General features: G+C 37.2%; 1 protein-coding gene across 4 annotated transcripts in view; it reads left to right on the forward strand.

The window, feature by feature from the left end:
* Positions 1 to 3,722: 3,722 nt before the first annotated feature.
* Positions 3,723 to 27,907, forward strand: part of LOC144202051 (glypican-5-like) — a 72,103-nt gene continuing 47,918 nt past the window's right edge. For 2 of the 4 annotated variants that reach the window (XM_077724980.1, XM_077724981.1), the window contains exons 1-3: positions 5,143 to 5,568; positions 12,685 to 12,846; positions 25,406 to 26,109. In XM_077724980.1, the coding sequence (XP_077581106.1) occupies positions 5,388 to 5,568; positions 12,685 to 12,846; positions 25,406 to 26,109 (1,047 nt within the window). In that variant the 5' untranslated portion in view covers positions 5,143 to 5,387. Of the gene's footprint in view, positions 3,856 to 4,122; positions 4,301 to 5,142; positions 5,569 to 12,684; positions 12,847 to 25,405; positions 26,110 to 27,907 lie in introns of those variants that run through there. The other 2 variants (XM_077724982.1, XM_077724983.1) reach the window with 2 other exon arrangements.

Here is a 27,907-nt window from a genome sequence, read left to right on the forward strand (position 1 = left end):
AGTCGACACAAAAGGATTAAGCAGAGATCTGTTGTTTTTATCAACCCGTCCCTCCATTTCTCCTCACCGAGCCCCTTCACTTTCCTGTTATTTGTCTCGCTATCCCTTACTGAAATGCTTTCACGTGCTAAAAATTGTCCAAAAAAAAGTCTGCAACAGTTTCCCTTCTTAATATACTTCCAAATTTAGACCACCAGTGTTGTCAGTGTTTTCAAACACTTGTCTCATGACATCATGCTGCATGCCATAAATAGCCAATTGCTTATGATCTGAGTCCCATAAACGCTCTGTCAAAAAGTAGTCACCCCCTATTTTCCCTGTCTTTTGTGAGCAATGTGCTCGATTAGCCAGACACAAAGAAAACAGCTCTGTACAGACTAAACTAGCGCGTATACACAAAGAATGTACGGTGACCTCTTTGCATGGCCCAAGTGTGCAAAAAAAGGATCTTATTTAGATCCCATAAGAGTTCAATGAACACAGACAGTGAGGGAAACCCAAAGGGTGAACGAGGTTAAACAAATTTTTCCACCTATGTGCACAACAGTAGCATATTGTTTAGTGAACAGCGGTGGACACTCCCTCGGGGACCGGGAGGAGGGTGAAATGTTAGTTTTCATTTCACACATTCACTTAATACATGCTTGGAAGACCTTTTGAATACATTAGTGGATGAATGGTTAACTGTATTGTAATTAATGTACCGTATTTTCATGACTATAAGGCACACTTAAGTCTTAAATTTTCTACAAAATAGAAAGTGCGCCTTATAATACAGTGCGCCTTATATATGGAAAAAAATGTCATTAAGTGAGGGTGCGCCTTATAATGCGGTGCGCCTTATAGTTCTGAAAATACGGTATGTATTGCTATGAGCTAGCATTAGCAAAGTATGATCTAAAAAGATTAAAGTGGATTTATTGATGTAAAAGAATGTCATGCTCAAAATGATAAGATATATGCACATCATATATATATATATATATATATATATATATATATATATATATATATATATATATATATATATATATATATATATATATATATATATATATATATATATATATATATATATATATATATATATATATATATATATATATATATATATATATATATATATATATATATATATATATATATATATATATATATATATATATATATATATATATATATATATATATATATATATATATATATATATATATATATATATAAGACCTATGTTGTTAGTGTGTAGATAATTAGATATTTATCTTGTTAATCAACTATTTTTTGTATTTGTTTATTTTAGATAATCCCAGAGGTCTCACAGCTGCGAGTGACTGACATCCTATGCAAGGTGAATGCCGCTGGGATAGGATTTAGAACCCCCCATGAGGGTACATATAAAACTAGGTGAAACGATTTGTCCTATAAAAATGTGTCTGCCCTTTAAATAATGACAAATGTGACCTGCTATATCAAAATGAGTTGACCTCACCCATTTTCCACATCATACACATGGGAAATATGTCATGTCTCTTTAAAGCAAGATGTCAAAGTGGCGCTCCGGGGGCCAAATCTGGCCCGCCGCATCATTTTGTGTGGCCCGGGAAAGTAAATCATAAGTGCTGACTTTCTGTTTTTAGCATCAAATTAAAATGAAGAGTATAGATGTATATTAAATTTCCAGATTTTCCCCCTTTTAAATCAATAATTGTACATTTTTAATCATTTTTCTGTGTTTTTAGTTAAAAAGTCATTGTAAAATCTAAAAATATATACAAAAAAGCTAATATAAACATTGTTTTAGAGTTATAAAAGAATTCCACCTCAGCTAACATCCTCTCTTTGAATAACCTGGCAACCTATACCATGTTTTTATTTTTTCCCAACTAACTGTGACATCTATGACAGCGAGTTCTCTTGTCTGGACTAATATGCCCCGGAGAAACTTCCTGCCGTGAACTTCTCTCATGCTTCAAACGATGTTGCATTGATCGATACATTGCTGTTAGAGGCTAATGAAAAGTCCATAAAAGCCATTAAACCAATCAATTAGCCATCATGAAAGGCACAACGATTGGAAAACACATACAGTAGAAACCTCGCTTTTAAATGTTTGATTAAGTCTAGTCTGTAAATGATTGGCGTCTAAGGATTGAGGTTTCGCAATGGTAAAAGACCAATCATTTCATAGTATACAGGAATGTGATCCCTAACAGATGCTCTCTCCCAAGCAGGTGAAGAGGGCTGGACAGATAGTGAAACTGTGGCACTGAACTTGTCAGACTCTCATAAAAGATGCAGTCTGGCTTACTTTAACCACTCACTTCCTGGCCCCAAAAAGAAATGGAGCATATGGCTTCCTTTCTGTCTATAAATGTGCATCGACATACTCCATGTTTCATATCTGCTGGTAAGCACAATCTTTATTCTAAGCTCAAGTACTCCAATGTTACTTCCTGCATGCAAAATGCTGCAATATGTCATATTTATAAACCTTTTTCTGACTTTACATAGTAATGGATACACAGAAAAAAATATTAGACACATATTTTACCCATTATTAAGTACTTTTCCTTACCACCAGTGATACTATATGGTCTTATGATGACAAAATTACACTTCCACCCTCATTGATCCAAATCTATTTTCCAATATTATCTTAACACATTCACCAACACCATCCAGATTATTTACACCTAAAAATATAAGGTCTGTTTTCCATTTCCAGTCAATAAACAGCTATAGTAAAGGTTAATATTGAGGTTAATCACACTTTTCTATGTTAATTCATCACTACTTCCTCAGGAGACTTCAAGATCAGGCTTGTATTTGACCAACGACCCTCAACACTTTTGCAAAGACGCCGAGGTGAAAATGGAAGACTGGAAAGCGTAATCTCTCGAACACTCAGTGGAAGGCTCCAATCTTGGGGGGTTTAACCCTATGTAAGCCCCTTAAATCCCAGTTTAGACGGTAAGAAATGATGGGCTCAAGTTAGGTTCAACAGTGTATGAAGGTATGGGACACAGTATAACTAAAGCGGAAAATGGGCTTTATTTTTTTTATTTATCTCCTATGGCATTTTTCCTCATGCTTGTATTTCAATATGAAAACAAATGCATGAGATTGTTAACAGACCCATGATTTTTTAGACCATGTCTTCCAACTAGGCTGCCAAATTTAAACTTTTAATAAATTGACAGCTTTCTCGATCGTGCTAATCGATCATTTTTCAAATTAGTACAAATTGTTTGCAATTATTTATTTAAAATGAAGAAACACAGGAAATAATCTACAATCTTCCTTTCAATTTCATCATAAAACAGAAAATTGACACATCATTTACTTTCTCGGGCCACACAAAATGATGTGACGGGCCAGATTTTGGACCGCGGGCCGCCACTTTGACACCAGTGGTTTAGACATTGTTTGTTTTCTCTTACCTTTTTTTTCATAGTGAGTCTTATTACTGTAATTATGTTACAGGTGACTTTCTCTCTAAACAAATAGTTTTGGTTTAATGGAATTATAGAGAAATATATTTTTTATAAATTAATTTAATACAATTTTGAGTTTAACGTTGGAATTAATAAAACAAAGTAGGACTATAATAATAATAATAATATAAAAATGTTATATATTCATTTCATACCAGTTAAAAATGACGTTTAATCATACCAGGTGCAAATAAGGCGTGTGTGATTGAGGAAGTAAAAAAAAAAAAGGAATGTTTGCCATCTGCTGGCTGTGAGCAAACAATACAATATCTTATGGGCTTCATTTGCCTACCAAAAGTTAATTATTTGTGTTTTAATGACGATCCAATTCAACCAGCAAGAAAGAAAAACACACCAGAAGGTAAGTTAAACAAAAATATATAAATACACGATATCATAGTTTTAGAAAATTAATACAATCCTGAAATAGCCTGAAAAGCCTGCTAAAAATACAAGTCACTTGCACTCTAAACTGTGAAAAATCATGTCCCCAAATAACATTCGTGTAACTAATAATATATATTTGTCTTGTATGCATTTTAACATTCAATTTGTATGAATAAGTGACGTTGATTTCTGACGTGTTTGGTCAAACAAAAGAAGATCAGGAAGTACTGCAGTATTTTGCTCCACGTTTGGCCATCCATTAATGCAGAATAAGAAAAAGTGATAAAACAGTTTATTGTGATTATCTTGCATTTCAGGTTGTTGAAATGTATGAAATGAGGATCTATTATGAGGCAAAACGAGCCACATTGACCAGTTGATCCACTTCCACTATTCATTGATGAACACGTGACAAAAAGGTAATGTTTGTTTCATTTCTTAAAGTCCAAATGTACTGTGATTTTGTCAGCAAATGATTTTATTTTATACATTTTCACCACTAAACGGCAGCAAACTCAATACAATGTCAACCTGGCTAAAATAACTGCACTTGATGTGGCAACTTGACTAAAATTAAAATTTAAGGAAGATTGATTCATCAATCTGCCATTATGATTGACTCTCAATATGAAATCTTAATCTTTACTCTCTAATCTTGTGGAAATTTGCCCAAAACATAATCCATTGCAGAGGATTTATACTTTTTTTACCAGTAGATGGGAGCAAACCCATTACATTATTAAATGTATTGAGTTAGTCTAATGTTAAATGAGAACTGTGATCCTGTACATAATTGATTGGTGGTGACGATGCAAATATGCATAGTATATGTATTTATGCTTTTTAAATTGATTTTTTATCATAAAATTGTTGTTTGACTCATTGGCTGCCATTGACGGTAATGCACGTCTAATCATATGGTTCTTTCACATGTCTTCTGTTTAATTGCTGCTGTTTTAAAACTAATTTAAATTGTTTAATCATGAGTGGACTAATAAACCATTTAAAGTGGATGATGTGCCTTCACTGCCATCCCTCCCTGTTAAAAAAAATGGACGTCAATCGCTGTCATTGACATTTACTGAATGAATTAAATCAAGTAGTCAGTTTCTACAAAGCTTATACGTGCGTAAACGATACGTGTACAAATAGGGTTGAGTGGGTTTTATTAGGGGCTCGAGCCAAGGGAGAGGAGGGACAGTAGAGGTGGTGGGGGGCGTCATTGGGGGGGCTGCATTCTCATGGCGTGGACGAACAGACATGCAGACACCCAGCGAGCGTGTCACGGAACAGACAACACACCTCTCCCGACTCATAATGTGAACACAAACTCAGTCTGGATCAGGTGTTTAAAAGCTACTCGTCGCTTCTTTTTGGACTAGTCCACACACACACATATATACTAACACACACACACCCACAACCACAGACAGCCACAGGCATATACACTCCCCCTCGGGGCTCCATCCATCCAGCAGGCGCTCCGGTCCGGTGTGACATGCGGCAATGTCCCGTGCAGGAATATGCCCACGCGTCCACTCTCGCGGAGCTTTGGGGATTTTGCCGGCGCTCTTATTGGCGGCCAGTGTGCTCCAGGTGGGCGCGTATAGCTGTCATGAGGTGAGGGCCGCCTTCCAGATGAGGCAGGTCGGTCCTCTGCATCGCGTCCCGGAGATACCTGGCACAGGTGAGACATGTACTGTCCTCTGCTGTAAGGTTTGACTGGACTGATTGTAGCTTGTTGCCTACTTGTACTTTTTTGAAAGTTTGGCACACAAATGACAGGAAAACGAGTGTCTCTAGATTTTTTTTGCATTTGCTTGGATTTTGTTTGGGGTACATTTAAACCCTCTTTTTTTGATTTGTCGACTCTGTAAACAAGCGTTTAGAATAGTGTATATCTCAATGGGCAAGTTAATAATACATTTTCAGCACCATTTACTTCATTTTTTTAAACTCAAGTACTATGTCATTAAAATATATGTATAATGGAAACATTGGATTACATTTTGTTAAAAGAAAAAAACATTTTATGCTGAAAAACATGTTTTTCTAACATGAAATGCTGTTCAAATTGCATTAATAATGATTATTAATGACCATAATGAATAATTGTAATAAGTGGTATTTGTATAACATCATAGAAAATGCTGCTTTAAGAAAAATTGGACACACATGAATGGAAAAACTGTTATTTTATAATTTATGGAGGATGACTTTCAAATGCATGTTTATGGACACATTTTGGGATTATCGATGTCAAACTTGTTTACATTAACCATACACCATTGAATTAGACTACATAACTAATGTTGATGCCTCTGAAATTTTGCCCTTTAAACTGAGTAGATGCCATATAGAATGGAATTTCCCTCCCTCCATTTTTCAATATGAAGGCTTGACATGAGAGAGGAGCAATGGATAGCTGAGTGGAAACTGCATCCAAACTTTCTGATATTTGTTTGTGAAGCTGTTTGTGGTCGCTATTAGCAACAACGGGATGACCATTTCATTTACAAGAAATAGTTGTGGTTTAGTGCTTAGAGACAGTCAGGTCTGGGTTTTCGGTTTATTAGCGACTAGTGGGAGTCAGAACCAATTTTAATGTGCCTGGAAAATGAAGTATGTCATGCATTTGTATAGAAAAAATCGATATGATGATACAGGCTGACTCAAATGGAAGTCAATATTATTAAATAATCTGATTGGCTCAGAGATAATAATGTTGTTAACCAAATTAAAGCATCTAAAAGGCAAGAAAAATCACTGAGGTGCAGCCCTTATGAGGATAATCAGTACAAAGGATGAATGAATGAATCCACTTACAAATAACTGTAAATGATTGCATTAATTTATTCTGTTCTAGTACCGTATTTTCACGACTATAAGGCGCACTTAAAAGTCTTACATTTTCTCCAAAATAGACAGTGCACCTTATAATACAGTGCGCCTTATATATGGAAAAAATGTCATTCATTAAGGGTGCGCCTTATAATGCGGTGCGCCTTATAGTTGTGAAAATACGGTAATCATTTGAAGTCAAAACTAAATAGCTTCCCCGTCTTAAGCCAGAAAAAAATAACCATAACTCACCATTCCAATTCTTTTGGAAAAGAGGAATATGAACCACTTCATAGTAAAAACCAAACAATAATTTCTGATATTTACAATACTCTAAAGTTTCTGCTATCACCTCCTGAGTTGCAGCTGATCAAACACTAGCACTAATATTTATGAGTACATTTTGGGCTTCTTGTTTTACTTTTTATTTACACTTTCCTTGAGTGTAGGTTGTTTTGGGTCAGGCACGATCATGTCTTCAAAGTGGTTACCAGCGCTTGGGGATGTTTGATTGGGAGATTTGCTCTGCATGTTTGTGTGTGTGTGTTTACAGAGTTGACATTTTACAGATCAAATGCCAATAAAAGCAAGGCTTGAAATTTGATGTGGCAAAACTTCAGTTTCTTTCACAGTGTGATGTTTGTGTCAGGATACAGTACTGCGTTTCATTCATGTGCACTGAACAGATTTTGCTAGAAACGTGCCAGAAGTAGCATAACATATTGCTAACGGGAAAAATGCTCACTTAAAAAAAAACCTTTGCACTGTGTGAGACGGCATTTTTTTCATGTGGTTAGAAGAAGTTTAAATACTTTTACTAAATGGAAAGGGAACCTATCCTTATATCTTTTATTTAGATATTTTTGGATTGTATCCTGGTATGTCAATGGGATCTTTGCTCAATGTTTCTTTAAGATTAATAGCAGGAGCTAGGTTTCTGGTTAGTGTTAGAAATTAATATACATTTGCTTTTCAACTCTTTTTAGTATCAAATTTAAGATCAGAGAGGGCTCCAATGAATTGCTTACTCTGGAATTGTGAGTGTTATACTACTTCTGTACCGTGATACGAAGCCAAACGCCACATAGTTGAGATTAGGTCATAAAACCGCTTGGAAGGCCGACATTGAGCCATGTTACTCAAACAACGATGCGTTCCTGACATCTTGGACAACATCTTCAGATGCTCTTTTAAAAGCACTACCTATCTGATTTCAGGAAAACATGTATTCTTATTCTTTTTCACAACTGCCAGTTGAAAAATTACTGATACATTTACTGTCATGATGAGCCTAATGAGAACATGATGTGTGTCTCTGAAATATAAAGCAATCAGGTCATGTGTTAATGGTAGGGGGAAAAGAAACGTTTTGTGTTATCACGTCTCCACATCCTCAACCAGTCAGACCATCAAAAGTCTTGGCAAGCCCTCAAAGCTAAACACGGCCTTTGATTGGCTGTAGATTCCCTATTTGGCTTCTTCTTTTAACTTTGCCATTTCTTGCTGAGAACGCAAACACATGGAAGACACATACTATATCATACAGGAAAAAAAATATCTGCGCATCTGTGTTTTTCAAAGGTCAGACTTCATTCAAATCTAACATTTCCAACTCAGCATTTAATTGAAAAATCTTAAAAAAATGTGACTAAGTAACAAATCTCAAACATCTTGGCGCCAATGCCACAATCGCCTCAAAGATTCTTTGTCTGTTACACCGGTCTTACCCATGTTGCGCCAGTCCGAAGCTGATTACCATGTCTGAGTCTGTCTTTTGACATCCCTTATTGCATTTCAGTCAATGACAATTATATGTATGCTTTATTTTCAATGTGCTAACATGGCAAAATAGCTTTCAACAGAAGCCACATCTTAAAGACCCGTTATTTGTGTGTTAGATTTCAACAGTTTTTATTGCCAAGGTTTCGGCACCTCTGATCTAATACCGCTTAGTCATGTCTATATCTCTCAGCACGTCAGCCTTCTGCTTTGCCCTCCTAGCGCTCTCCGTCTGACCCCTCGTCTTTGCCATAGCTTTTGGACCATGTGCTAGCTAGAATCGCAAAGCAAAACAACAACCACTTTTAACCTTGTCCAAAAAATGCAGGTACGCTGCAAAGACTCTTTTGAGGTGTGTTTGTACTTGGCAAGGTCTTACTCAAGCCCCACCCCCTCCCTTTGCAAAATCATGGGTATCCTGTATAAGTTAAAAGGAAACTAGTTTCCTGAAGCTGGAGAACCTCCTAATTGCTTGTTTTCTTAACAATGTTTTTCTTGTTCTCATGTAAAAATATCAAAATAACAGTGTCAGGAAAACTTAACCCTCTTCTTGAACTGTTTCGAACCATATTAAAGGGAGATGTGGCTGGTAAGTAATTTTTTAATTGCTTGAAAAACTTTTGGGGAAAATACTGCCCTCTCAGCAGTGTTTAACTCCAATACTGGCCCGGAATATTACACATGGCATGTGAGCAAGCGTTGCAATTAGAGTTGTGACTTGTCCAATGAAGGGTACTGAGCTGTTCAGGAAGGAATTGTTCCCTAACAAGGGAAGACCCCTTTTTAGCCGTAGTTTCAATACGGTAAATTACTTCAGAGTTATTTGTCACCTGAAGATGATTAAGAGAATTTAAGATCCAGGGTTGAGCCTCCAGAGTTAAGTAGGTGAATGGTTTAGCCAGGCAGAACAAATTCCATGTCTACGGATTACAAATGAGTTAGAAACTCTTGTTTTTTTTTTGTCTCTTTCTCTCAAAATTGAGTGAAATAATTTTACGTTTTATTTAGGAAAAGTTCTTAGTTCTTTTTCTTTTCAATCAGTTTTAGGCCATTCATAAATTGCAATCTAAACACATATGGGAAATTCTATAGTAAAATAAATGATTTATGTCATGTCAAAAGTGCTAAAAAAGGAAGAAAAAAATATAGATGTTGACACTAACATACATTCTTTCCTAAATTGAGAAATGTATACTATTTTGTAGATTAAAATGTTCATCTGTAGTCTTAGGACAGCTCATTTGATGATTTTTGAGACATTGAAGAAATCCAAGCCAGTGGTCACTTGATTGCTAAGCCCTTTTAATCAGAAGCTACACTGCTGCCAAACTGCCAGATAAATTACAGTTGATCTGCTTCTTGAATTTAAACTGAATTGCTACCTGAACCCCTGCCAAAACTCCCTAGTAGCCATTCGACTTAACACGGGGAGAGATGGGTGCCTCTCAAAAGTCATTGGTAGACTTTCAACTAGAAATGAGCAAAACATATGTTCAATTTTTTACCTTTCTTAGACAGAAGGCACCCTTTGCTATGTAAAACCTTCAACAGATACTAAAGACTCAGCGGTTGCTAAACGACTGCGAACATATGCAATGTGGCTGCTAACGATCTCCCTCAAAGTAAGCACAGTATATTTGTGACACAGTCAGATGGTCTTTTGGTGGCTTGAAGAGTCCAAATTTTTGTGTATCAATTACACTCCATCTTGCTACTCGCGAGGGACAGTGAGGCCGGCCTGGATTTCACTGCAAGTCCTTGACATATTCATTTCATATCATAGAGATAATGTGCTGATACCAAGGCGCTGTGCTCACTTTGTACAATGAAGTCGTAAAGTGTAGTCATTCATTCTGAAATTCATTGTATGTAGCATATTTTCAGTGCTGTAAATCACACTCTTGCTCGTTTGGCTGGGTCTGCAATTTATACTCTTATGGCAATTGCAATGAATTAGAAGAGTTTTTTTTCTTTCTCCATATTGACAGCTGCAAGAAGGCCGCTCACAATGTACCCTTGACTTGAGAGTTGTTGGAGTTTAGAAGTGAGACTGGAGATAAAGACTTTAATGGTTTTGGTAGTAATTTGGAGTGAGATTAAGGGTTAGGACACATGTTGTTTAGGCTATATCTATCCAAATATCTTTTAATGTGACATTAACAAATACTTATGTTCATTTTATCATTACTATCACTTACATTATTAACTTCTGGTCTTTAATCAAATAAAATTGACCCCAAAAACGCGACTTATACTCCAGTGCAAATTACATATGTCCAACCCTTCCATCTTGTTCATTTTTGACTGTTGCTTCTTATACTGAGATGCGACCTATATTCTGAAAAACACAATGCGTCGCTTATTGGTGTGTGTGTATGTTTCCTCATGGTAATTCCTTGGTAAATCCAATATTAATGTATAATCTGATATTATGTAATCTGCATCAGCCCAACATGTGCATACATTATCAATAACCTAATGTTTTATTTTTTTGAATACCTTCATATATGTGAGTGACTACTCCATAACCTATAATCAATACGTCCCTTTTATATTAATTGACGAGCCCAAATGGGAGGGAAAAAAATAATTTGCTACTTTATGCAGCCTTTTAATGCATTTTACAATATATAGGGTTTTACTAAAATAATTTGAGCAGGAGTACAGTGGCAACATTTAAGAATAACGACGAGCTAATGAGTTGGAAGGGACAAGAGATCCGGTTATGGCTTTGGCGTCTGGCTCTCAGATGGGAACAAATGGAGTCACGGCGAGTAACGAAGAGCCACCCCAGGCCTCGTGAGGATATGCCAGGCAAATATGAGAGAGGGGGGTAGAAAGGGAAAGAGAGGGATTGAGAATGCAACCCTATTGTGTTTCATGGAGGGATTTGGTCGCTGAGGCACTGGTCTTGCGGTCTGTCCTAAGGCCATATTTTAGGCTCCGGTTACAACACCTGCCTTCCAGCCCTTCCCCCCCTTTCTGAGTGAGTTATCATATCAGCCGACTATATGACGAGGATCTCTAAGTGTAGTAGAGTTTGGGCAAGGAAACAAGTGGAAAAGACTGTTTGAATATGTCCAGCTAATTGTGACCACTTTAAATGATGTCATGGCTGTGTTTATAATGGTGTCAAGCAGGTGACGCTGGCAGGACAGGGTGGCCTCGTTTTGAGCTGATGTAATAGTCTGATTGAGCTGTTTATTGGATCATCGTTTGGGTCATTGCCTTCATGTGCTTCTTGGGAATAATGCTAAAACGAGCGATGTCGTGCTCCCTTAGGAAATGATTACTCTTTAACGCCCCCTTCAAAAGATATACGTATATATATCTATAACTCATGGCTGTTTGTTTTTGTAACATGTATTGCATTTGCACTTAACAACAACAGTACATGAATATAAGCTAGTGATATTTATATATTCAGCAGAGAAAGTATTTATAGCAGGAAACGTAGTTGAATACTTGGTCTACTTTCTCACCCTCCCATGGTGCCCCTTCTGTCTCCCAGCAGAATTATGGGCTGTTTATCTGCGTGTATACTCGGTGTACTATACAAACACACACATACTCAAAGCTCTACACTGGACACTCATATGAGATATACATAAATCTGTAGTACCCGGAAGCAACAGGACTATATTGAATTTTTGTCTTTTGTTTTGCAGAGTTTTATTATTAGCAGTATTAAATATCAGATTTTTAAAAAAGATTAAAATATAAATTCAGTTCTACTGAATTCTACTGGAACTTATACGCGTTTTTAATTGTACTTATTCAAGTCTTTAACTTCTACTTGTTATATTCCAGAACTCAGTTCATAGTTTTATTATTAGCAGAATTAAGTATAGGATTGTAAAAAAATATAAAATGAAAAATTCAGTTCTACTGAATTCTACAGAAACTTATATTTTTAATTGTATTTATACAAGTCTTTAACTTCTATTTGTTATATTCCAGAACTCAAAGCTTGTTTTGTGTGACCTATTGTAAACTTGTGTCCTAAAGATATTAATCATTAATTTGTGTATACTTGCATCTAAGCTCTAGAATTGAGAAAACGGGATCACTAAAGTATTAACCAACATCAACTGTAAAACTCAAGATTTTTGACGCCATTACCCTGGAAAATTGATTAACCGATTGACCAAGACATTTATCCATGTCTACTTTTCTCCTCCAGATGTGGATCTCTTGGTCTGCAAACATCAAGGTCCATCTTGCTGCACCCGCAAGATGGAGGAAAGCTATCAATTCGCCGTGAAGCGAGAAACCCTCCACAACATTTATGTCTACAGTTATGAACTGAAGCATCTGATCGCTAGCCACTCCGATACCTTCCAGGGTAAGTACAAAGACACAATGTATAAGGCAGGGTTGTGAATAGAGATTATTTTAGCCTTCAACTAAATAAAAATAAATAAATAGTAAAATAACTAGTTAGATTTAAACTTTTGCTTGCCGATACAATTCCTCCAGTCCTTGGTTGACCACAATACTACTGTATAACATGTCAGCTTGACCTTGTGATAACAGTTCTGCCCAAATTTGATCTATTCACCAAGAGTAGCACAAACCCACATTGTTGAAAGACACGGGATGTTTTTGTCTTCTGTTACAATATCATCGGAAGCTTGCAATTACTCTCAGAAGACAATGGGCTCCTAGGACTTGGGCTTTGTTTTTTTTACCCTGTAATGAATGAGCCAACACCACTCATCTAAGTTCCAAATATGGATGAAATGAATATGTTTCACATTCATAGAATTGCAGTGCAGTCAAATATGTCTTCTCGGAGGTCCCAGGACTCGACTAGGGCCTCTCCTATAGTTTTTTTTCCAGACTTAAACAAGCAGAAATAGTTGAACGTGTTTCTGGTATTTGCCCATTTCATCATCATTAAGCTTCTTCATGACTTACCTCATGTGTGAGCCGTCTGACTGAATGAAGATTGAGTGCTTCACGCACCCCACAAAGGCTAAGATGGAAGAATAACAATGTCATATCAACAGTTAGAGGGGAGGTAGTACAGTATAATAGTGCTGAAAAAGATGACATCACAAACCATACACTTGCAGAGCCTTCTAAGGACAGTCTTTCTAGCTGTCTGTTAGTTATTCAAGTATTGTGTAGCAAGTGGCTCATATAGTGTAAAGAATATTATGTATTGTTTTATCGGATGCCATTAAGACACAGTAAAGTGGAATGTTTCAACATAATTACCTCTTGGTACTATAACATTAAAACTACACATCACCTGTAAGGTTTTATACAAAGTCTACTGTAACCTTGTCTGAAAATTCTATGGAAAAATACACATGTTTATTGTAAAGATCTGCCTTGTATGTAGTTATTACAAAAGAGAAGTATTAATACACCCCTATTCTCACATCATTCTTAAACCAAAAAAATATTCCCCTGACTTAAACCCAATAGGCTAACCATTAGCATAGGGTGCAGTCTCGTAAATCACAGTTAATATGACTTTAGGTATACTAATGAAAACATTTGTTCAGACAGGATATTTTATTTTAGGAACTTTTTATTATCATAAATTTCTGTTCACTATTTATTTTTGTCTTTTATAAATACCACAACTTTAAGATAATGGGACTTGTATTGTTACAAGTCTTACTAATGGGTGAAGGAAGTGCCCATGGAATGAAAAATGGTACGCATATCTGCATGTGTGTGTTTTCATTGGCCTAGCCTTGTTTGGACAGTGCAAAAAAGCCCTACTCTGCTTTGTCATGAGTGGGAGTTGTAATGTCATGACCCTACAAACACACACCAAATGCTATGTGCCTTTCTATCCCAATAGTTTATTCCAAGAGTGTATTCATATGTTGAACTAAAGTTTCATGTTGCGTAAACACCACCAAGTCTTAATATCTTAGTTCACCAAAAAGGCCTGTTGGGTGGTTTCATAGTCTTTTGTTAAAATCCCCTATAACAATAACCACATGCTTTCTTATCCTTTTCAACTTTCTTGTAACACAACCTCCAGATACGCCCAGACTGGCCTTTTCTAGTTTCTTTTCTCGCCTTCATGTAAACAAACACACCTTCCTAATCCACTTTGCTAGGAGAAGATGACTTGACTTCCATCTTCTGATGATGGAAGGAAGGTTTCCATTGCAGAATAAGTTCTGAGTTGGCTAGGATTAAAGTTGCCATCACTGGCTTTATCATGTCAACCTGTTGACAATTGCTCCTGGGATTATCTTACATTCCGGATACTTTTTGTGAGATATCCTTGTGGGTTAAAATGTCCTTGTTGACTTGTTTTAAAGCAACTCTTAAAATTGCTGTTGGTTGGCCTGTCTAGAGCTCCCCATTGATTTAACATGTGCTGTGTTTCTTGTTGTAATACAAAAAGTATGTTGATTTAATCTTCAAAATACTCTCAAATGTCTGATATTCATGGTTTGGTTCTTCTGGATCAGTAAGTTGAATAATTGTAATTTATTATTTATATCCAATCACTGCACAGTTCATTGGTTGAATGTTGTAAAACTAATGTAATTTAGATTTCAACCATTTTTATCCACAATTGAACATTGAACTGTCAGAATTAGGGTTGTCATTCTATGTAGTATCAAAGGATAAATTCTATGTGTACTGTAGTACTTCCGAATGTCTCTCTGCATACAAAATATTCAGTTTTCTCCCTTTTAATGGCTTCATAAATAATTGTTTTATTAACTGTTATCCCTTTTTGTGTCTTTCTCGCATATTTCAGGGAAAATTCATTAACTTTATCTTATTTTTTAAAGGATTTCATTGGTAGTACTGGAACAAATTAATGCCATTACATGTCAAATGTGTCTCTACTTGTGAAAAATTCAAGTTTTGAAGTCACTTCTGGAACTTAAGGTGGCACCACTTTATTTTCTTCTAACGTTTTATGAATGGGTGGCGGTAAGCGAAGAAGGTGGTGGGATACAGTATTTGATAGCAGCCAAATACCTTACGCTATGCTATATGTGAGCAGGCATACATAGTATTTACCACCATCACTAGACAGACAGACAGACTGACTGCTTCCCGGCTCAAGTTGTCCTCACAAAAGTTGACACGTGCTTTTTAAAGAAATGGATTCTCCTGGCCTAGATAGTTGTCTACTATCAATACAAGGGTGTCACATCTAAAACTATAGGTGCCCCTTTATTGGAGCTCACAAAAGGAAACACGACAAAGTGTGAAAAAGAGCAAGAAAAAGTGTGTGTGTTAGAGACACGACGGCTAGGACGTGGCATTTTCTCACTCAGGCGACATAGAGTAATTAGCTGATGCTTGTCTCATCAGCTAGAAACTCTCCAGGCTAAGACGTTGCTGGCTAGAGTGGAGAAAAACAAAGGGTTAGTCACACGAAATGTTTGCAGTCAAACTCAAGAACATGATTGCGTACTTACATATACACTCTTTTTAGACCTTGTAGGACAGTAATTGATTGCTATGAAATACAGCATAGGGGAATTAGTGGGTTGCTGGTTTCAATATATATACACACTGTCGTTAAACACTTCTGATTTGTCTGGAAGTTGTCTTTCATTTCTTTAGTCCCTTTAGTCCCGTCATCAATTCCCACCCTCTTACTTTCTCACTCAATGTCTGCATGTATTTTTTTTCGACACAGATGTTTTGACCGGCAGATGTATTACTCTAGAGACCGATGTTTGGACACAGGAGGACATGGCGCTGTACCATGAGCTCATACTCAAATTAGGGGGAGGATATCCGGAATCCATCCCTACACGTCTTATTTAATCACATAGGGCGGGGAGAAAAAAACTGTTTATGGACCTAATAGTGGAACGAATACATTGCGTGTTATAGGGTGAATGTGATAGTGTCCCAATACTGTTTTTGTGTTGTAGCTACGCCTCGGTGAATCCCTTGAGTAGAAAAGATGAGTTTGCGAAGTTCCGGCCTACTCGGGTGGGGGAAGGATAAGGCCAAGTAGTGGGGGCAAAGCTTAAAAGACTTGTGGAGTCATAAAGTCAAACCACAACTGTTGATAATTACCGCCCAATTTCATCAGTCTCGCTCACCTAATATATAGACTTGCAACACTCCCCCCCCCAAAAGATGCAGGGTAGAGTAACAAAGCTCTTTACGCATGAGAAACTTTGCACATTAGGGTCGTAATAGTAAAGTTCACTTGTGGCTTTTATATAAGAGTCCAATACAGATCGCCTGTCCCTCTCCATATTCTGAAAATGAATTATTATCTTCGCATTTTTTTGTCAGCATATCTGTAATGCTGTTTCAAAAGGATATTGGCAATGAAGAATTCTTACTTTTGTCCATCTGTGTGTTACTCTGAGTGTTGACGGCTCTTTCTGTACTGGCTTCTTTAACAAGAGCGGGTGTCACGGTAACAACTCGCTTCCTCGGCTTGCACACTGCAAGGGACCCACATATTGGCTGCCAAGCATGCACACAACACAATGAAGCCATAAATGCATAAATCCTCATCCATTTTCTTCCTTGCATCATTTCTATCATAATTCAACTCCTCTGTTAGCATATATTTCAACTTTCAGACTAGATTGATGAAAAGAATATGGCAACATTCCCAATGTCAGTTCAAACTGGAAGGAAAAGTACCTTATTTTCAGCTAACATTATCTTTCCTCTGCAGGAAATCTGCAAATTCACACTACAACACAGACTCTTGATATGAACAAAGCTAGAACAATATAACAATTATCATTATTCCAGAAGGTTCTACTGCGAAAAAAAAGAATATTAAATCAGTTCTAGATGTAATATCTCAGTTCTGTCATCAGCCATTTCCATATTTTAGCTCACAAGTTAGCAAAGACCCAGATTCCCTCATCAAAAGAGCCAAATGTGGCTCCCGAGCCATAAGTTCCCTACCCCTGCTCTAAAATATGCAGTAGTTTTGCATGTATTACTCCATAATCATTCCCTTCTGGTTACAAAACTCCAATGGCAAATTTACTCATGCGTACAAAGCCAAAATGTTGCGAGAACTGACGAAAAACATTGAAAAAATTGAGAACTCGGTAGAATAATTCCTTCAGTCCTGGCAAGTGGAAAGGGAACGAAGAGTTTGTATCTGTGGAACAACTTGTATTGTCTTTTCAATCTAAAAATTGGCTATTGGCCATCCATGGCTCTCTTCCTGGCTGACTTGGTCTCTTACCCACCCATTCAACTAGCATTCACATCCACTACATTTTACAGGCCATAGGGGACACTCTTCTACTCCCACCCTGTCTTTAGTCCTCGCCTCTGTGGCTCCTTGCACGCCATTAAGGATTTCCCCACAGTGGCCTTTATTTGCTCATTCCTCTAGTCATTCTTCCAATGAGTTCCAAGGAAGAGGAAGTACAATTCTTAAGAGAAATGTTAGGTGGGAGTAAAACAACATTTAGATTAGTCTCTTGGGCTTGAACTAATTTGTGTGATGCAACACAGTTCTACTGCTGTAAAGTTCGCTTAGTGATTCATGTATATTTGTATTCAATAGAAGCTATTTAACATTTTTTTTCTATTCATTTTTGTTGGTCGGATAATCTCCATTTTAGCCTTTTCACATGACCCATTTTTGTTTAAATTGAGGAAATGAAAACAGCAGCCCACGCCTTTTTGAAAATGTTAACATTTTTCAATTTATTCCCTTTCATCATCATCATCATCTGAGTCTTTGACACTTATGGATTTCAACGTCTGGTTTGAGTTAATCGTTTGCCAATAAGAATATTTCTGTATTGGCTATGTATCTAGAGGCAAATTTCACCTTAACAACCCACTGTTTTTCACAACACTTTCATCAATCGTTTTCTCCTCAGTGGGATTCTTGTTGCAATGACTCACTTGGTAGAATGATAAAGCCCTGGCAGCCGTTTTGATTTTGCATGGAATTTAATGTGATAAATCTCAGTCTTAGATAGATGTTTTATCTTTTTTTACAGCCTGTCACTACAAAACTGAACTGATATCATGCCTGAAGCACTTGTATTCAATCTACCGTATTTTCACGACTATAAGGCGCACTTAAAAGTCTTAAATGTTCTCCAAAATAGACAGTGCGCCTTATAATCCAGTGCGCCTTATATATGGAAAAAAACAGAAAACCAAAAACGAAAAACCACCCCCGTCGGATATTAAAAAAACACAAACGCCTGAACTGAAACAATACTGTTAAATATGCAGATGCCATCTTAGTTTACAACATCTTCCATCATAAAGCTCCTCCCCCACTGCAAGATTTTATACAAAAAAAATCCAAAACATCAACAATGGCTGGCTCTAGACGTGACTGTAGTGAGTGCTTCTTACCTGGAAGTCAATAGCAATTACCGTATTTTCACGACTATAAGGCACACTTAAAAGTCTCAAATTTTCTCCAAAATAGACCCAGTGCGCTTTATAATCCGGTGTGCCTTATGCATGGAAAAAGTTTTAAAATATGTCATTCATTGAAGGTGCGCCTTATAATCCGGTGCGCCTTATAGTCGTGAAAATACGGTACATTGAATACATTCAGCGAAAAATCAGTGTAACATATTTATGGAACTCTAATCACCAACAAAGTACATATGAAGGCTTATACATGGACAATGTTAGTCCATTTTTTTACCATTTTGAATGCCAAAAACAAAAGGATTAGGGTACTTTAACTATGAATACTGCCTTTTCACTTTAGCCCAAAAATATGTCAGTAAGAAGTGTTCAGTGTACGTTTTTAAGTGATTTACCAGCCGGAAATGAGTTTTATGACATTTTCCTTTACGTTGTGATTCCATATATATATTCTAATTATGGATTGTGATGACACATGCTGGTCCTTTTAACACTATATCAAAAATTCCACTGTGATTTATTCCCCAGTAAAAGTACAGAGAAATGAAGGGGTTACTGTAGACCCCTGGCCTTTTGTAATGCTTCGGACCAGAGCTGCTGTCTGTCAGTCTGTCAACAGTCTGCCCCCATGCTGGCCTTCAGAATATAACCCCTTGGTGGTATTAGGAATTTGAACATGCCTCCAAACACCCCCACACCACCAATGGCTTTCTCCTCAGCCTCACTGTCTCTTTTGCCCACGTCCTTCTCTCGTTTGTTCGTCCCCCGGCCTTCGATCATGTTTCCGCTTTGCGGCCAGAGCGGATAGCAATGATCCTCCCTCAAATCTGCACCTCCACCCCTCCTTCCCCATCACATTACAGTAGTGTACCCTGAATATGCCCTGGCATCTGTGGAATTGTTTACCTTTAGAGGTTTTGATATCACTGTGCTGCCTATTAAATTACTATCATGCTGATGGGGGAGATAGGAGATTCTCACAACCTTTTCCTTGGGTCATCTTTCACCATCTTTCACTCCCCAATTTGATAGAACATCACAGCTGATACAAATACCAAGCATGGGTTAACTAGAAAAACATTTGTGATTGGTATTTTCCAGTTTTATGCATTGGTTGGACTGACCGCACCTCTTAAAGGGACGGCAAATATCTCCATCTGACGTCAGATGAATGAGTCATGATCCCGCTTTAGATTCTAGACGTGTTGTTTGGCTGCGTAAGATGATGATTCAACTGATTGATTCTTTGTCTTATTAATAGTTTATTACCATTAAACAGTTTGCTGCAAGGTTAGAGGCCGACAGAGATTGGATGACATCGCAGCTCTCAGTTGAAACCCAAGCCTGGTGGCATTGGGTGAGAGATGCTTCTCTACACAGTATCTTTCCTAATTAAAACAGGCCTATGTAATCCACACACGTGTCACTATGCCGCATCTGTCTGTGTTGACCTGTCTGAAACTAAAGTCGAAGACACAATTAAGATGCTTTTTCCTGAGAAGTTGCAAGGCCATGACCAATCTAGGATCATTGCCAAGACGGTAATGGCGCACAGGTCTTCAGCATTAGATCAGTATCTCTTACCTCATTATCACTTCAACACAAACGTGTAATCCAATACATCCTAACATCACAGGTTTAGATTTTATTTAAAAAGACAGAGCATGTGTTAAAAACTTGTGCTCACAATGAAGGGGTGCCTTGAGTTATTTGGGGAACTGTAAAAAAACGTAGTCGATATCAGTGTCGCAGAATAAAATGACTTTGGTTGGCATTTATCATGCCAATGCACATTAAAATCTACCTCCTAGTAGACTATTAAATGCATTACTACATCTTGGAGTTTGACCAAAATGTTCAGGGGAAAAAATAAAGGAAAGGTTTGATTTTCAGATATCTAAATGAATTAACCAGGCATTTTCCTCTGGAGGGGATATTTGTGCCAAGTTAGTTTCATCCTTTTTATACCTGCCTTTGAAACTGGTGAGGGGGAAATTTATGTTGGGAAGCTTTTCTGTCTGTTGGGATTCACAGTGTGATACAATCCAATAACAGTAAAAATGCATCCAAGTGCTAAAGAGGTTTTGCTGACCCACACACTTTGGGAAATGAGCTGGTGTGCATTTATAGGGGAGCAAAGGTTTTGTAGAGTTTTTGTAAGATTATTCATTAAAATTGATTAACCAAAATATATATAATTTCATTTTATGACTGACAAATATCCAAACACAGTAAACTATCAAAGTATCGAGAGTTAATGGGTTCTTTGATTTGTTTTCGTATTGTTTTTCCGATTTAAAATATATATATAGATATATTCCCTGATCAAACCTCGTTTGTTTTAACTTTGTGTGACTGGTGTTGTGCATTATTGTATATTTTGAGGGAAAAATTGGAATATTAACATAGCTTTCAGATAGCTAGATGCTAACCACAAACTATCAAATGGGTAGATGCCATATGCTTGTCATTTGTGATCAAAAGGTTGAGTATTCCCTTATATACGTGTATATAGTTTTCAAATATTTACATTACTGGTCAATGTAATAAAAAAGCGATTTTTATACTTTTTTAAATTTTTTTATTGAGTATAACGTTTATTTTTCTTAGCCTTTTTAAAGAAATCCAGATCGGAAAAAAATTGAATGCCCCTACATAATGTTGCAGTGTCTCCGAGAGTTCAAATTTTTAGTTGCCAAGTTTTTGAATAAAAGCCTCGCTAACATACAATGACAGTTCTATCTATGGAAACACTTTAATTTAAAACAGACACTGAAATAAAAAAAACTGCCTTGCACGCTCTATGCAGACCAATGACTTAAAATACATAACAATAAATACAATCAAAGGCTTTAATTAGTGTAAAATTTTCAATTTAAAAGTCTTTTTCATCCAGAAATCACAAAACCTCCATGCAGGGTTTCCTAACTGTTAAGTTATCATTAATATCTAAACTCTCTGTGAAGGTTAGTCACGTTTTTGTAACCCAGCTCGCTTCTAAAAGCCGAGAAGGACACTTGACTGACAGAATTCCTTTTGTAGAAATGAATTCAGATGCTGGATACAGTGAAATAGTCCATTCTCTTTAGGGAATTCTATTCTTTACACAGTATAATCAGGCTGTGCGAACCTTATGTCAGTGCAGGCTGTCTGGTGCCGCATGTCTGCGCTAGGTTTTGGCAAACCACACCACTGATGCCGTGGCTCCGTCGCCCTGTAACAATACTGCGGACTTCAACTCACACATGCTTACACTCATCTTTCACAATACCGAAATGCCTCAGAAGTCAGAAACCAATGTGTTGCAAAGTATGGTAACAATATACTTCTGGCTTGAATTAGACATCTGCCATTTTTAAAAAAAAAAATTTATATTTATATTTCATTCATATTATGGAAACAGCCACCACATAATGGCAGTTTAGCAGCACCATGTCAAGGAGAAGTTACTTCCTATGATTGAAACTCAATGTTGTCACCAAGTTGCCTGGTGAAAGCTTTCCAAAACCTCATTTGGGTCAACCAAGGAAAAAAAGACATGTTTCCTGTAGTTATCCTGGAAAGTTTTTAAGTTTTGAAGCTGGTATTACTTGGCTGTTCTTAACAAATTTGAAGTAACCACTTCATGCTAAACTTCAATGGCTTCTTAATGGGAGAATGTGACAGTAATGATGTTCACCCGCAACTGCGTGTGAGGTAAAAGCTGGATTCAGATCCTGTGGTTGAGAATGAGGCCTTCAAAGTGCCTTTTTTAGTTTCTTGTGTTTTGTTCTAACTCTGTTTCTCAGTACTGTAAAGCACAGAGAAGCCCACAGCAATTGTTTTGATTTATCACAGTTGAGGCACTGAGTCAGTATGAGCGTGGGAGAGCGCGTTCGATAAAGAACAGAGAAAAGCTGAAAATGATTTGTCAAGAGATCCGGCCGGAGTTTCCTTTCCACCCGGATTGTATTCGGAAAGGTGAACTTTTGTCAGGACCGTATAATGTACACGTAGGTAGAAACGGAAGCGGAAAAATGCTAAAGTGTGCCGACCCCCAGGGGCCAAATGAAAGCAGATGTCTTTTCAAAATGTGTCTTCTACTGCTCTTTTATTCAGATTTTTTTTCACTTTTTGTAGTATTGTTTTTTTCCCTCACTGCTGATCCTCACTGTGATCATCCCCCCACCTCCTAATGAATGATAGTTTTCAATAATTTTGAGTACCGTATTTTCATGACTATAAGGCGCACCCTCAATGAATGACATTTTTTCCATATATAAGGCGCACTGTATTATACGGCGCACTATTATAAGGCGCACTGTATTATAAGTTGCACAGTCTATTTTGGGGAAAATTTAAGACTTTTAAGTGCGCCTTATAGTCGTGAAATTACGGTAATTGCTATTGACTTCCAGGTATGAAGCACTTGCTACACAGTCACTTCTAGAGCCAGCCATTGTTGATGTTTTGGATTTTTTTAGTATAAAATCTTGCAGTGAGGGAGGAGCTATATGATGGAAGATGTTGTAAACTAAGATGGCATCTGCATATTTAACAGTATTGTTTCAGTTCAGGCGTTTGTGTTTTTTTTAATATCCGACCGCAGTGTTCAAGTGGTAATTTTTCAAATAGTCATACCCCGTTTTGTCTATGAGGCTAACATACACACACATACACTCATATAGTAGTTGTGTGTAACTGGAGTCTCTTGGTATATCTTGTGGTATGGCTGTCATGTGGCTGTGGAGCCTTCCAACTTGGCTTGACAACAAGCAGGCAGACCTCACAGCTACGATGAGAAACAGAAAGACCCCAAACTGAACTGAAACCACAACTTTACCAACTACCTGTAATTATTCCTCTGATGTTTTGTCTTGAGTGACTATGGTAATATTATCTATACTTATATTATCTGACCCTACAGACAAGCAGTAACCCAATAACAATAGTATTCCTCAATAATGTTGAAGTAGAAATAAAGTGACACCTTGACAGCATCAGGATAAATTGTTAACTACTGAGTTGTAGACAAAGGAAGGCGGGAGGCATGCCCACCATGAACAACATCCAAACTTAGACTTTCATTGTTCCATTCGCACGTTAGGTTTCGTAGTTTAATTTCAATGGGGCTCAGAAAAAGGCAGTCTATAGAATTATGGAAAATCAAATCGTTCAAGACATTTCATTTTGTTTATCTGTGCAAAAAGTTGAACAGCATAGGGTTGTTTGAATTGGAATTACTATCTAATAAGGGAGGAAAAACTGGGGCAATGTTATGTTCTATACGACAGATGTAACCCATAATTTTGGCATACTCTATACTGCTCTCATATGAGATCTAAACCGATAAGCATTCACACTGCAATGGTTAGTCTTGGGCAGCTGTCGCTAATGTTTGTCATTGTAATGACATGCATCTGCCGTCTACTGAAACATAAAGAGGTCAAATAATATGGCATGATGTTTACCCAATTTAAAAAAATTTAATCATTTGTACTTAGAATGCGCAACAAGGCAGTGTACTAAAACCACCATTCAAAATCATTATGCAGAACAAGTGGCCTTATCATAGAAAAATCCAACTTTCAATGTCATTTATTTTAGAAATTCACAATAATATCCACTGGAAATCATTGGTGAGTGTAAAAGTTGTGACTGTTGATAATGATGGTTGTATATTTTGTAGTGTTACACACACGTGCCCTTTCCTGCCCAGCCGGGAGTCCCCATGTGTCAGACATATTAGTGCAGCTGTTGAGATTGAACATTGTTATCTCTCTGTCTGCACTTTGAGACACACACACACACACACACACACACATAGGCAGAGTTAGAAATAATTATACAACATCACAACTCATTCATTTGCTATGATCCACAAGAAGAAACCAATTGGAATAGCAATTTGTGCAAATGTTTGTAAACACACGAGTAGTTACATAGGGTATACCATAGTTTCCACCATTCCTTTATATCCTAGCATGCTTCTAAGTTGACATCACGTCCCATAAAAGTAGCGTGTAGCATCCACAGCTTGCGTACACAAACACTTTTAGACATGTAGTCAATCTATGTAAGCATGGATGTTTGTGTGGTTACTGTAGACCCAATGGCATTTGTCATGTTTTCTGTATTTTTTTTATTGTAGTAATTGAGATATATTTTAATGAAGGAATCAAGTTTCCTGTTCATTTTAGAAACATCGATGCATGTGTAAATGTTGAAATGTGCCTTAAGAAACGTATAACAGGCCCATGTACTGGTATGCAACTGCTTGGAAGAGTAAGGAAAAGTATTAAGATATTGTTCGATTGTTTGTAAATTTTGGACAAGCCTTGGATGAAACAATTGTATTCTTGAGTCTGTTTTCTCCCTTCTGTGAACTATTTGGCTCTCTGAATAAGTCATTACATACTGGCTTGATGACATAATACAAAATGATATCCTAAGGAAAGTTGGCTGATTTTGCAATGCTAAATACCAATACAAGCCGGGTTTAGCTCTTTAGGGGCCTTAAATCGGAATACATATTTGGACAATTGTTCTAAATGCCTTCCATTTCTCTTTTGCTCTTTTTTTTATAGACATGTTCCAGTACCTGTTATCCTTCTCTCAAGGACACTTGAGTTCTCTCCTAGAAGGAACCTACACTCCACTTTCTCATCAAGCTCTACCACATGTTAACCAACTTTTTGCCTCACTGTCACTTTACCTCCGTGGAGCCAACATTTCAGTAGAAGCCACAGTCCAACATTTTTTTAACGACCTCTTCCCACTCGTCTACACACGACTTATCAATCCAGGCTTTGTCGCAAACACGGCAGTGGACAAAGAAATGACAGATTGCCTACGTATGATCAGACAAGACGTTAACCCCTTTGGGCCACATCCAGTTGTCGTGGCCCAAGAGCTTTCTGAAGCAATGAGCGTAGGACGACAAATGGGTCTGTTCTTCGAGGAAGGTCTAGAGGTCTTGAATGCCACAGAACACCTTACTTTGACGAAAGACTGCGTTAAAGGCCTGGTTAAGATGGTATACTGCTCCCATTGTAGGGGTCTGACTCTCATCAAACCCTGCGTGGGTTATTGTCTCAATGTCATGCGTGGCTGCTTGGCAAGTATATCTGAGCTGGATCAACCTTGGAGGAGATACACTAACCTGTTGGAGCAGTTAACCCACGCCATGGTTGGCCACCATAGCCTGGAACTCGCACTTCTTGGAGTGCGTGGCCACGTGAATGAGGCTTTGCTGTATGCACAACTGCACGGTCCACTCATCACAGCCACAGTAAGTACACACCACAGGCACGTTGATCTGCAACTTCTTTGTTTTACGGATATACATTGGCAAAGGTTTATGTATTGATTGGAAAGGGATTTGAAGGCTACTTTGTGGGTTATGAGATTTTTTTTCTTTCCATCAATGCAACAAAGAGTAGCACACATTGCATTAATGCTGCACAGTGTTCAAATTCTTCACAGAAAAATTGTGTTTATACTGAAAAGAAAAAGCCAAGGCAGCTCCAAAAAGCCCAGACAGCGTTGAGGTTAGAACGGGGAGATTTTCCAAACTTGCAATTTGACGAAAAAAGGCGAAAATTGGAGTTAGTTTAGAGGACCGGAATTACTTTTATCCTTATTAGGATTGTAATGAGTGAAATTTGTTTGGCAGATGCTTGTCATAACTTTAATATTGGAGTTATTATGGTCTAAAATGTTTCACAAAGGCTGCCAAGGTTTTCTTCTGAGTAAAAAAATGGGCTATTCCTTAAGAATTTTCCTTAAATTCACATACTTTGGCTAGCATTATTGTGTAATGCGTACATCAGGCCTCATTATAAGTGTTATGTTCAGTTTTGCAGTTCACTAAATACTGTGTGACATTCAAACCATAGATTAAAATAACACACGGTTAGATCTACAGATTAAAGACTTAAATCTGTCACTGATCCGTCCGCATTCGTATACAGTTTAGTTCACATCAAGGTTTTGGGTAATTATGCTCCATTAGTTCATTTAATTATTATTATTAGTGTATTTTAACTCATACTTGCATATTTACCATGATTCCAGAGAAAAATTGTATACTTTATACCATGTAGTACATATGGAATATGCCCCCTAAAGTAAGAAAAACAATATGATGCTTAATGGATATGCCAACAGGGGAATTTTAAATGCATATAATGGTAACATACCACTCTCATAGATACTATAACATTTTCTTGCCTTAATGAATGTATGAGTCAGAGTCCAAGTGGGTTTCCAAGCACAAATGAGCTGCTGCAATAGACCAGTTTGAATCAGGCCATATAAATTAGACCCAGTCATCTGGAAAACGGCCTTGGGAATTGATGCCAGAAAAGAATGTGTTCCCAATCGGACACTGGTGGCTCCCATTTTCTTCCCTCTTGTATCAACCCCTCCTCTTTGCTGAAGTGCTGTATAGTATATTAACAGTTATTCCTATAAATGAGACGCCTTATTTGCATTCCTATATGTTGGACCACTACAATAAGCAGATATGAGGATTAAATTCAAATCTCATGTCAATGCTCATAGACAAAGATCCTTTTTATTAGAATATCTGAGAAATATTGTGTCTCTGTAATTGTAATGTTCAATCATTACATTTTTTTTACCTATAAATAAGACCCTTTTAAGAATAAGTTCAATATATCAAAGAGTACTACCCATTTGTTAAAAAACACACTTTAAATTTCCCACAGAAAATACTGCAAATCCAAGGAAACAGTTGGATTCAAATAATACTATTTCTTCTCTTAATATACCCCCAAAAAGCATATTCACAGAGGAATATATTGAAACTGTAGTACCCTGTGTTGTAGGTAACCATTGGTCTTCTTAAATATGAGTATTTTTAATTATACCTCAGGGAGCTGTAAATGAAAACGCTTAAGTCTCTAATGCCCAACTACTGTGTCAGTGTATCCACCTTCACCTCGACACCTTGGTCCACTCCCCATCCAAGCAAAAACACACTTTATGACCAATTTCATAATATACTATGCACATTATCATTGCCATCTTAATGCAAAGTAAATAAAGTGCAAATACCAGGTTTG

The sequence above is a fragment of the Stigmatopora nigra genome, chromosome 9 (assembly GCF_051989575.1).
Source record: "Stigmatopora nigra isolate UIUO_SnigA chromosome 9, RoL_Snig_1.1, whole genome shotgun sequence".
Classification (NCBI taxonomy): domain Eukaryota; kingdom Metazoa; phylum Chordata; class Actinopteri; order Syngnathiformes; family Syngnathidae; genus Stigmatopora; species Stigmatopora nigra.